Below are 12158 nucleotides of genomic sequence, written 5' to 3' on the forward strand. Positions count from 1 at the left end.
TTTACGCTACTCTCCTTTCATTATTCCATCCCCCTTTTTTTACAAATCTTTCAATTTATTGTTGAAGGTGAAAATATTTGTATATGTTGGTATGTACTCGCTTTGCCGATTATATTATTGAATTCTAAACAATTTTTCATAAAATTGCAATTCTTTGTGAGTTACCGATGGCTTTACAGTCTCCAGGGATTTTTCAAAATGTTTATATTTCACAGCTGTGGCTTCCACTTTGTTTTCTTGCAATGCTAGCAAAGCAGCCTAAAAGTAAATAAAATAAAATAAAAAATAAAATAGGAAAAACACACATTATAAATGAAATAAAAATAATCTTCATAAACGTATATACATATATAGGTCGTCCTCAACTTATGACCACAATCGTCCCCCAACATTTCTGGGGTTAAGCGAGACATTTGTTAAGTGATTTTTTGCTCCATTTTACGACCTTTCTCGCCCCCCCCATTGTTAAATGAATCACTGCAGATGTTTGTGGTACAGTTGTTAAGCGAATCTGGCTTCCCTGTTGTCTTTGCTTGTCAGAAGGTCGCAAAAGGGGATCACATGACCCTGGGACACTGCAACCGTCATAAATATGAGTCAGTTGCCAAGTGTCCGAATTTTGGTCACATGACCTCAGCGATTCTACGACGATTGTAAAACGATCATAAGCCACCTTTTTTCAATGCCGTTGTAACTTTTAACGGTCACTAAATGAACTGCTGTTAAGTCAAGGACTACCTGTACACACACACTGTCAGGATTCCAAGTAACAAAGTTCCATTTTATTAGAGATGTCATATTGGCACATCTGGGAAAACCCGAATCTGAAAGCTTCCAGGTTTTCCCCACCCAAAAGAAAGTCCAAGTCCCTGCCCAGCACCCACATGTCCATCACATGGTCCAATCAATGCACTGTCCCAACTGGAGATGCCTTCAGCCACACCCCTCCAGGTGCAGGGCAAGATGTCCTTGACTCTCTGAGAAAGGGATGTTATTATGACTACATATCACCCCTGCTCCATACAATCCCCCCTCCCAGTTTCCTGCAGTAGTAAACATGGCAGGCCTGAAGGCCCAATGCAAAAGATGGCTTCTAGGCCACACACACACACACACACACAAAATTGTTTACTAGTCTTCCCCCCCATTTCCTTTAAATCCTGACACTGAGGCATTACAAATTAAAAATGACTTACCTCTTTACAGAGATTCTCAAGATCAGCTCCAGAGAACATATTGGTTTGACTTGCTATATCTGCTAAGGAGACCTCAGAATCTATCGGAATTCTTTCTGTGCAGATTTTCAGAACCGAAAGCCTTCCCTATTTTAAAACACCACGAAAGAGGCAGAGAGTTATTTGACTGGTTTTAGAGGCTATGATCTACACACTCTTAAAAGCAAAGACACCCTCCTCCAAATGAGTTTTAAAAAACTGCAATGCATGCAGTGTCGGTCAAACATATGGTTGTATGGATTAGACGTCGATGACACTGCACAAAACTATTTTTTTTTCTTAATGATGGTCTGTTGAAAGGATGAGAGGGTCACACTTCTCAGTATGCCCGATGCATTTGTTTTGTTGTGGCTTAGTGTGTTATGTGGCTTTAGTCACTATATTCTATAAAGTAGTGTTTATCACAGCCTATTATGTCAATCTAGCCAGTATTGAAGGGACGCGGTGGCTCAGTGGCCAAGACGCTGAGCTTGTCAATCAAAAGGTCAGCAGTTCAGCAGTTCGAATCCCTAGGGCCACGTAACAGGGTGAGCTCCTGTTATTTGTCCCAGCTTCTGCCAAACTAGCAGTTCAAAAGCACGTAAAAAACTGCAAGTAGAAAAATAGGGACCACTTTTGGTGGGAAGGTAACAGCGTTCCGTGCACCTTTGGTGTTTAGTAATACTGGCCACATGACCACGGAGACGTCTTCGGACAGCGCTGGCTCTTCAGTTTTGAAATGGAGATGAGCACCGCCCCGTAGAGTCGGGAACGACTAGCACATATATGCGAGGGGAACCTTTACCTTTAGCCAGTGTTGAGCCATGGTGGCGCAGTGGTTAGAGTGCAGTACTGCAGGCTACTTCTGCTGACTGCTGGCTGCCTGAAATTTGGCAGTTCAAATCTCATCAGGCTCAAGATTGACTCAGCCTTCCATCTTTCTGAGGTGGGTAAAATGAGGACCCAGATTGTTGGGACTAATAGGCTGACTCTGTAAACCGCTTAGAGAGGGTTGGAAAGCACTGTAAAGCGGCATATAAGTCTAAGGGCTATTGCTATTGACTTCAATAAGTAAAGTTAAATAAATCACAGTTTACGATGATGTACAAGCCCAGCCAATATCTTTCAAAGTAAAGATGTATATATTCAGAAGAGAGCATGAAGGGACCTTGGAGGTCGTCTAGTCCAGCCTCCTGCTCAAGCAGGAGAACCTATACCATTTTAGATAAGTGACCGTCTAGTCTCTTCTTAAAAACCTCCAGTGATGGTGTGCCCAACGATTTCTGGAGGCAAAGTTGCTCCATTGGTTAATTGTCCTCACTGTTAGGAAGTTTCTCCTTAATTCCAGGTTGCTTCTCTCTTGCATTAGTTTCCAACCATTGTTTCTTGTCCTGCCCTCTGGTGCGTTGGAGAATAATTTGACCCCCTCTTCTTTTTGGCAGCCCCTCAAATACTGGATGTCTGAAATGAGCAGCACTGCTCCAATATGTCATGTCTCACCCAAAACAGAATATTTAGACATAATGAACTTTTTGATTTCAAAAATCATCTACAGTTTTACGCCATACCTGCTCATCTGGCGGTGGGACATAGATGATCTTATCTAAGCGTCCCGGACGTAACAAAGCATCATCCAACCGGTCTGGTCTATTTGTTGCAGCGACGACTATGACATCTTTGTTAAAAACTTCTTGAAGTTCTAACTAGCAAGTTGATAGAAATGAGGAACTGTTAGCCATTTAACTATTTCAACCATCCCGGTTTTTCCTTGGCTTTAGATCGGTGGTGAAATCTGAACCAGTTTGCTACTGGTTCGCTCGCCGTGCACCAAGTGTGCGCTGTGTGCGCATGTGCAGTGTGCACCAAATGAGTGCTGTGTGAGCATGCGCAGTGCGCGCCAAAAGGAGGCTTAGGAAGGTAAGTAGAACAGCAAGAGGGGGAATCAGTTGTGCCGCGCGATTTAGCTTAGCTAGAAAGCAGGATTTCCTGCTTTCTAGCAAAGCTAAACCCTCCAGCACAGCTGATCATTGGAAATACCAGTTTGGAGGAACCGGTAGCTTTTTTTTAACTACCAGTTCAACTGAACCAGTAGTTTTTATCACTACCGATTTGCCCGAACTGGTACGAACTGGTAGGATTTCACCCAAGGGTGAAATGCTCCCGGTTCGGACCGGATCGCCTGATCCGGTAGCGATGGAGGCAGGTGGTTCGGAGAACTGGTAGCAAAAATCCCTCCCTCCCCCCACATTGCCCAGCTGAGCCGCGCAATCATCAGAGGCTTTTTTTTTTATTTTTAAAAGCATTTTTTCTACAACCTTTTCAGCCGAAAAAATGCTTTTAAAAGTAAAAAAAAAAGGCTCTGATGATTGCACGGCTTAGCTGGGATCACCAGAGACTTTTAAAAGCATTTTTTCTACAACCTCTTCAGCCGAAGAGGTTATAGAAAAAATGTTTTTAAAGGGAAAAAAAGCCTCTGCCAATCAGGCAAGTCAGCTGGGATCATCAGAGGCTTTTAAAAGCATTTTTTAACAACCTCTTTGGCTGAAGAGGTTGTAGAAAAAATGGTTTTAAAAGTAAAAAAAAAACAAAAAACAGTTGGCCATGCCCACTCAGTCATATTACACCACCACCACCACCAAGCCACGCCCACAGAACCGGTAGTAACAAATTTTACATTTCACCACTGCTGTAAAAGCACTATGAAGCGGTATATAAGTCTAAGTGCTATTGCTAATATGTCTATCTATATACCTCTTTATCACTTTCAGCTGGTTCTTGACTCTCATTTTCCATCTCTGCTTTATTTCCTCTTCGCTCAGTTAACTTGACTCCGATGCCATCCAACTCATTGAGAAGGACGGAAAGAACTCTCTCCTGGACGCCACACCCAGTTTTAGTTCCCGATCGGGATCCCAGGATCGCATCAATTTCATCCAGGAAAACTATTGCTGGAGTATTTGCTCTTGCTTGACGAAATACCTTGGAGGGGAAAAAAGAAAAACAGAAGAGAACCAAATAGCTAAGCCTATTAATATCAGTGGAGTGGTGCGGTGGCCTAAAGGTGGAGCTCTCGCCTCACAATCAGGAGGCTGGGAGTTCGATTCTAGGTAGAAGCAGATATTTCTCTCTCTGGGCACAATGAGAATATATCTGCTGAACAAAACTCCGCACTGGCGACAGGAAAGGCATCCGGCCAGTAAATATTCAGCTCCATTCAGTTGCCCAGACTCCACCCCGCAAGGGATTATGGGGTCATTAAAAGATGATGAATTCTATCAGCTGTGAAATAAATGACAGTAGTTCTCGACTTACAACAGTTCATTTAGTGACCTTTCAAAGTTACAACAGCAGTTGAACAAGTGACGTATGACCGTTTTTCACACTTCCTAACTTAGTAGCATCCCCACGATCATGCGATCAAAACGCAGGTGCTTGACAACTGACACATACTTATGACCACTGCCGTGTCCCAAGGTCATGTGATTCCTTTTGTGACCTTTTGATGAGCAAAATCAATGGGGAAGCCAGATTCACTTAACAGCCATGTTACTAATTTATCAACTGCGGTGACTCACTTAACGACTGTGGCAAGAAAGATCGTAAAAGGGGGGCAAAACTCACTTAATTCAAACATCTCACTTAACAGAAACAGACATTTTGGGCCCAATTGTGGTCGTAAGTCGAGGACTACCTGTGCTTCCAGTCCCCATTGGAACCAAAACCTCGCACCTGAGACAAAATCTTCTCTGACTCTCCGACCAAAGGTGAGAAGAGATCAGCACCGTTCACAGCCAGAAAGGAACAATGAGAACAGGAGGAGGCGGCTTTCACAAGCATCGTTTTGGCACAACCAGACGGTCCATAGAGAAGGATGCCCTTTGGGCGGGCCAGCCCCATCCGGATAAAGGCTTCTGGGAATTTTATGGGCCATTCGATGCTCTGCAAATCATGAAAAGAACAGAACCTTACGTGAATTTCTCAGACTAATAACCCTACAAGGCAATTCACCTTCCAACCAGTCTTATGAGCAAGCCACAATTGCCTGGAGTCACGGATCATGATCAATCATAGGTAAAGGTAAAGGTTCCCCTCGCACATATGTGATAGTCGTTCCCGACTCTAGGGGGCAGTGCTCATCTCCGTTTCAAAGCCAAAGAGCCAGCGCTGTCCGAAGACGTCTCCGTGGTCATGTGGCTGGCATGACTAAACGTTAAAGGCACATGGAACGCTGTTAACTTCCCACCAAAGGCGGTCCCTATTTTTCTACTTGCATTTTTTATGTGCTTTCAAACTGCTAGGTTGGCAGAAGCTGGGACAAGTAATGGGAGCTCACCCCATTACGCGGCACTAGGGATTCGAACCGCTGAACTGCTGACCTTTCGATTGACAAGCTCAGCGTCTTATCCCTTGAGCCACCGCGTCCCTTGATAAATATGATAAATCATAAACCGTGGCTTTTTAGGACTGGGCTTGCACGCATTCTGTGCCCCAGCAAGATACGTTGAACGTTTTCTCATTCTGATTTTTAGTCTGCTTTGTGAGGAGAGCAACAACTTTTCTTTTTAAAATAAAGCGATTTAACAACCGAACACCTGCTGCAGCTTCCCTAAGGTCACAGGAGCAAAATTTGGGCATTTGGCAACCAACAGTTGCAGCATCTGATCATGTGATCACTATGACCTTCCGACAAAAAAAATCAATGGGGGAAGATGAATTCACTTAACGATCGTTTGAATTACTTAATTGCAGCGATTCACTTATCAGCCATGGCCAAACAGGTTGTAAAATCAGGTGCGACTCACTCAATAAACACCTTGCTTAGCATGGAAATTATTTTCCCAATTGTGGTGGTGAAGTTGAAGACTATTTGAATGCAGGTTGGGTTTATCCAAATGTATTAAGTACGGAAATCTGGTTGACCTCTTTGGAGACCAACCAGAATATTCTTCATTTCAGACTCTGCTCTGTAAGTCTTACCTGTTTTAATTTTAATTTCACGTCTTCAAGGCCACCAATCTGATCCCATGAGACGGGCTTGAAATCTGTTAACCCAATTCCGCTTCGGAAAGATGATGGCTGGATCTTTTTCAGGGCCTCGAGGAAGTCTGACATCTCAACCGGGCAAATTGAATCCTGAAAACAAATGCGAACAGAAATAGAAAACATTGATTCCCTTTTGAGCGACAGAATAAAGCTTCTGACTTGTCGACGATCCCATTAATCTAGAATTCGTTGATCATCTGGGGGAAATCCCACAATTACATCTGCTTCTCTAGAAAAACAAAATTTCATTCCATTGGTGTAACGGAAGCTCGTGACAACATAAGAGACTGCCTTGCTAACATCACTGGGCAAATTTCTGTTACAGGTAGTCCTCAAGTTACGACCACAACTGAGCCCAAAATTGTATGTTGCTAAGTGAAGCAACTGTTAAGTGAGTTTGTCCCATGTTACGACTTTTCTTGGCACAGCTGTTAAGTGAGCTGTTATTGCATTTGTTAAGTGAGTAACATGGTTGTTAAGTGAAATTGGTTTCCCCCATTGACTTTGCTTGTCAGAAGGTCCCAAAAGCTGATCACATGACCCCGGGACCAGGGGTGGAATGTAAAATTTATTACTACCGGTTCTGTGGGCGTGGCTTGGTGGTGATGATGGTAATGTGATTGGGTGGGCATGGCCAACTTTTTTTTTTAAAAAAAATTTTTTTTTCTAATGCTTTGAAAAGCCTCTCTGCCGATCAGGCAACACAGCTGGGATCGTCAGAGACTTTTCAAAGCATTTTTTTTTACCACCTCTTTGGCCAAGAGGTTGCTTTGAAAAGCCTCTGACGATCCCAGCTGAGCCATACAATCATCAGAGGCTTTTTTTTTTTACTTTTAAAAGCATTTTTTCGTTGGAAAAGGTTGTAGAAAAAATGCTTTTAAAAGTAAAAAAAAAAAAAAAGCCTCTGATGATCGTGTGGCTCAGCTGGGCATGGTGGGGGGCGGGGGCAGGGATTTTTGCTATCAGTTCTCCGAACCATCGGGTGATCCGGTCCAAACCAGAAGCATTTCACCCCTGCCCTGGACCCTGCAACTGTCATAAATAGGAACCGGTTGCCAAGCATCTGAATTCTGATCATGTGACCATGGGGAAGCTGCAACGGTCGCAAGTGTAAAAAACGATCATGGGTCACTTTTTTCAGTGCCGTTGTAGCTTTGCTCATTAAATGAGCTGTTGTACGTCAAAGACTCTATTTACAACAATATAATAAGAAGAAGGAAGGATGGTGGAGCTGAAAAGCAAAGAAACCAGACTGGAGACTGTATGGAACAAGTCCAAATAGGCTGCATTCCCACAGTATGCTATGCCATAGAACGGGGGTATCAAACTGGATTTCTTTGAGGGGTGGATTGGCACTGTAGTTTTTCTCTGCGGGCCGGCGGAGAGCAGGACAAATGGCTCCTGCAGCACTTTACCGGCCAAAACGGGGCACAGGGGGGCAGCACGCGGCCCCCCTGTGCCTTATTTTTGCCCTCCCTGGCCGCCAGCATCATTCTGCCAGCCAAAAATGGGCCGTGTGCAGGCCTCCACAGGGCCTGTTTTTGGCTGGCAGAGCGCTGCAGGAGGCCAGGAAGGCCGAAAACGGGTCACGGGGCCCCCTCACGTGAGCCGTTGTGGTCTGCAAATGCACTGTGGGCCGGTCCTTTGATATTTCCAGGCTGGCTCCGCGGGCTGGATTTAAGCATCCCTGCCATAGAACATGGTTTACAAACCATGGTTATGGGATCCACCCATTAAACCAAAACCAAATAATGCCTTTATGCAATGTACGAACACATCCTCGGTTTAAACAGTTGGGATTGGCCTTCTGAGCCTCAGCTGAAGTAACCGAGGGAATGTCAGGCATTCCAGTATCCGATAGAAGAGACCAGCTGTGTGCCGGACAGAGAGACAGAGAGACTGAAATCCAACACATCTGTAGAAATGCGAAAGAGCTTCTTACTGTGCAGTTACGAAACAGGGCTTGCATGGCGGCTTCTCTGCAGAGCGAGGTGAGGTCGGCCCCAACAAAACCCGGTGTTATTTCTGCCAGTTCTAGCAAATCAACGTTGTCTGACACAGGCATGCCAGCGGTAATCAGCTGCAGAATAGACTTCCTTTGCGTCAAGGTTGGGCTCCCAATGACAATCTAAAGCACGGATGGAAAACACGGGCATTTTGTTAACCGTTAAGACTCACAAAGGCTCCCTGAACCCAGGGCAAGTAGAGCTTACTTTGAACCAGATCTCAAAAGGCCCGGGTCAGGGGTCTGCAACCTTAAACACTGAAAGAGCCATTTGAACCCGTTTCCCACAGAAAGCAAAACACCGGGAGCCACAAAACCTGGGTGGGCGTGGCCAACTTGACATCACTCACTTTCACCAGTCACATGACCCCCCCTAGCCACACCTACCCAGTCAGTCATTAGGACAGAGAACCGGTTGTTAAAAAACACCGGGAACCACAAAACTCTTTTGACATCTCTCTCTCTCCCTCACCCTCTCTCTGTATCTCTCTCTGTCTCCCTCTCCCCCTGTGACTGGAAGGCACAACTATGAGTTACGTACCTCCTGATCAAATCTGCCTGGTCTCCTCAATGCAGGGTCCAGGGAATCTGGCCTGTTTGTTGCCCCTACAATGACCAGCCCATGTCCTTGGCTAAATCCATCCATAAGAGTTAGCAATTGAGCCACCAAGCGATGCTCAGGGACATGACCGGAAGCTCCCCGCTTGGGACACAACGAATCGATCTCGTCAATGAAGAGGACGGTGGGCCCTTCGATGGAGAGTTCTCTCGCTTGCTCAAAGACCCGTCGCAAGTTCTCCTCGCTTTCACCAGGCCGCGAACCATAGACCACAGGGCCACTGAGGCCTACCAGACAGGCCTCGACTTCTCCAGTCACTGCCTTGACCAGTAGCGTCTTGCCAACTCCCGGCGGCCCCACCAAAAGAACTCCCTTTGGGACTGAGAGGCCTAATGTTTTGAAGCTGTTCGGGAAACGCAGAGGCAGTTCAATCATTTCTTTCAAAGCCTGGCTGACTTCATCCAAGCCGGCCACCCGGATTTTCGAACCGTCCCCCATCAGGCGACCGTATCTCTCCAACGTGATTGTCTCTTTAATGTGGACGTTGGTTTGGGGGGTAATCAAGCCAGCTTCTTCCGGGCTGAACAGTCCAATGGACAATATTTCAAGGCACTCAACAGGATTGCCCAGAATTGGGGGGAAAGTCACGACGTGATGGCGCGCCACGCAGGTCTTTCTCAAAAGCTCTCGCACCACTTCCGGAAGCGTCGTTTCGGGAAGAGCTGTTTTTGAGGCCTGGTTTTTAAAGACGACTCGGACCGTCACATGTCTTAACTTGGGGCAGGCCGCTACTCTCAGCTGGTCCATGCTCACGGTCTTCCTTCGCAGCTGGCTTTCTCTTAATCCCCAAGTCCTGCATTTGAGGTCGAGCTGCAGGTAGCCATCGGCTGAATCGTGCCTTGGCCAGGCCGTGCACAGGCAAGAGCCACTGGGCAAGGTGATCTTGATCAAAGAGCCCAGCTTAGCGCCTAGCAAGGCGAATGCAGCAGGACCCAGCCTGCACCGCTGGCTGCCCTCATCTTCTGGATCCGGTGGAAGCAGCTTTAATAGAGCCATCTTCTGGGACAGGCATGGATCGGGCAGCAGGGCAGGTTCCTGAATCATTTAAAACAAAAACAGTGTAAGAAGTAAAACGATACTCCAGTCAAGAAGCTTATCAACTCAGACAAACAAGCCAACCGTAAACAACAGCCTAAAGAAGGAACCACCAAGAACCCTCCCAGCAACACTGACAGGGCAAACCATATATAAAAATAATACATGTATATCAATAAATATTATTATAAATAATATGCATATAAAAATAAAGGAAACCCGACTTCCTTTTTTATCACTGATGATGTTACCCAGTTGGGCCATTGAAACGTCTGCCAAGAAATTGTGATTATGTATTAAACTGATATGTTGCTGACTCCCAACAACCTTAGTTTAGGGCTGTAGTCTAGATTGGAACGATGAAAGCACATTTTGAGGAAGGCAGAGGCCAACCACATCCGTGTTAATTGTGTGTGTGTGTGTGTGTGTGTTTGGCAAGAAAATATGTTCCAGGTATTGCCCCAGGACTGGTGTCAGCAACCAGCGGCTCCAGAGCCACATGTGGCTCTTTGACCCCTCTCCTGCGGCTCCCTGCCGACTTGATCGCGCAACCTACTCTCCGCCCCGAGACACTGGCTCAATCCAGCCGTGGCCGACGCCAATCTCATTAACACGAGGGCTGGCGGGGTGGGAATGGGATCTGGGAGGAGGGTACGATGGAAAGGGGAACAGGCCCACAGCTGAGGAGCGAGAGGAAAGAGAGAGAGAGAAACAAATGAGAAAGAGAAGGGGAGGGAGAGAGAAATAAGAGAGCTGGAGGGAGAGAATGAGAGAAGGAAAAGAGAGGGAAACAAATGAGAGAGAGGAAGGAGAGAAAAAAAGAGAGAGAGAGGGAGAGGAAAAAGAGAGAAAAACAGAAATGAGAGGGTGGGTGGGTGGGAGAGAGAGACCCATTTCCCAAAGAAAACACCGGGAGCCACAAAACCTGAGTAGGCGTGGCTGGGGGTGGTGGTGTCATGTGACTGGGTGGGAGTAACATTGAGTTAGCCACACCCACCCAGGTTTTGCGGCTCCCGGTGTTTTCTTTTCTGTGGGAAACGGGTCCAAATTGTTCTTTGATAAGGTGACCAATCATCCTCCTTTAGGGAGGACAGTCCTTCTTTTGTAAGTTCTGTCCTCTCCCTCCTACATGTCCTCCTTTTCGATATTTGAAGACTAATCTGTAAATCTCCATATTCAATCGATGCCGATCCGATCCGATCCGATCCGTTGCGTGCGATGTGATGTATTTGTATTTCACATGACGATTTGTCAAGGCTCGGTACAGTGCGGTGAGACGCAATCATGAGACGCACGTGCTCCGCACAGGAGAATTGTTTCAAGAGAGTATTCCGCGCGCAAGAGTGCGCCGCGCGCAAGTAGCTTTGCTTACTTCTTACCAAAACACGACACGGCACACACGCACGTGTCCTCCTTCTCATTGTAAAAAAGTTGGTCACCTTTTCTTTTGAGTGTTTAAGGTTGCGGACCCCTGCCCCAGGAATAAGGCTTGGTTAGAAGGATGTAAGAAGAAATATCCTTCTGGGTTCAGCTCCAAGTGGGAAAAAGACACTGGAAATATGGAGACTGCTTGGAAAGATGGTTTAATGGTGGACAGGATCACATGGTTTGAGTTCCTGAACAGAAAAGGGGCGAGATGCAGTGAGTCCCCGGATTTTATGCCCTTTCTGGGGCCCCAGAAGAGTATCCTGATTGGTTGTCAGACTCCCAGTGGGTGGGGTCTTAGCTAGCCTTGCTGGCTGATGTAATCTTCCCAGGTGCCATGTGGTGAGTTTCTGTTGCTAGATGGGTCCTATTGTGTTAGTTTCTATTGCTAGATGGGTCCTATTGTGTTGCAGATGATGGTCCATTGACAAAGATTGAGTTTCTGCCTCTGACAAAGGGAGGGAGCAGGAAGATGGGAGCTGCTTCGTCTTTAAAACATGCTTCTCCATTTCTCATCCAGGGAAACATAATATTCTGCCTTTTTAATATTTCCTAAAATATTTCATTCTTCTAGGAAAGGGGTGAGTGCTAACTTCCTACAAGAGCCAAGAACATGAGTCAGGATAGAGCAGCTTTGGGACCTTCAGCAGCAAAGTCTGCATCCCTACAACAGACTGAACTCCATCATATGCTAGAACGTGTGAATGCAGAAAACCGTCTTAAGGGGGTTAACCACGCTGGCTCAGATTATCAAGGAAGTGCTGTTCTGCAAAGCCTCAATGCACACCACCCATCGTGCAGTTCATCACAAAGCCTT

General features: G+C 46.0%; 1 protein-coding gene across 1 annotated transcript; it reads right to left on the bottom strand.

Annotated features, from left to right (window-relative positions):
* On the bottom strand, positions 1-9895 carry AFG2B (AFG2 AAA ATPase homolog B). The gene is made up of 8 exons (XM_070953456.1): positions 8804-9895; positions 8200-8385; positions 6192-6347; positions 4944-5153; positions 3966-4193; positions 2783-2917; positions 1197-1322; positions 1-258 (listed from the first exon to the last, which is right to left on the bottom strand). The coding sequence occupies exons 1-8, from the start codon at positions 9875-9877 to the stop codon at positions 115-117; spliced, it is 2259 nt and encodes a 752-aa protein (XP_070809557.1). The 5' UTR covers positions 9878-9895; the 3' UTR covers positions 1-114.
* Positions 9896-12158: the final 2263 nt, after the last annotated feature.

Source organism: Pituophis catenifer, unplaced genomic scaffold (genome assembly GCF_029215685.1).
Source record: "Pituophis catenifer annectens isolate HBS135680 unplaced genomic scaffold, rPitCat1.0.hap2 SCAF_14, whole genome shotgun sequence".
In the NCBI taxonomy this organism is placed as follows: domain Eukaryota; kingdom Metazoa; phylum Chordata; class Lepidosauria; order Squamata; family Colubridae; genus Pituophis; species Pituophis catenifer.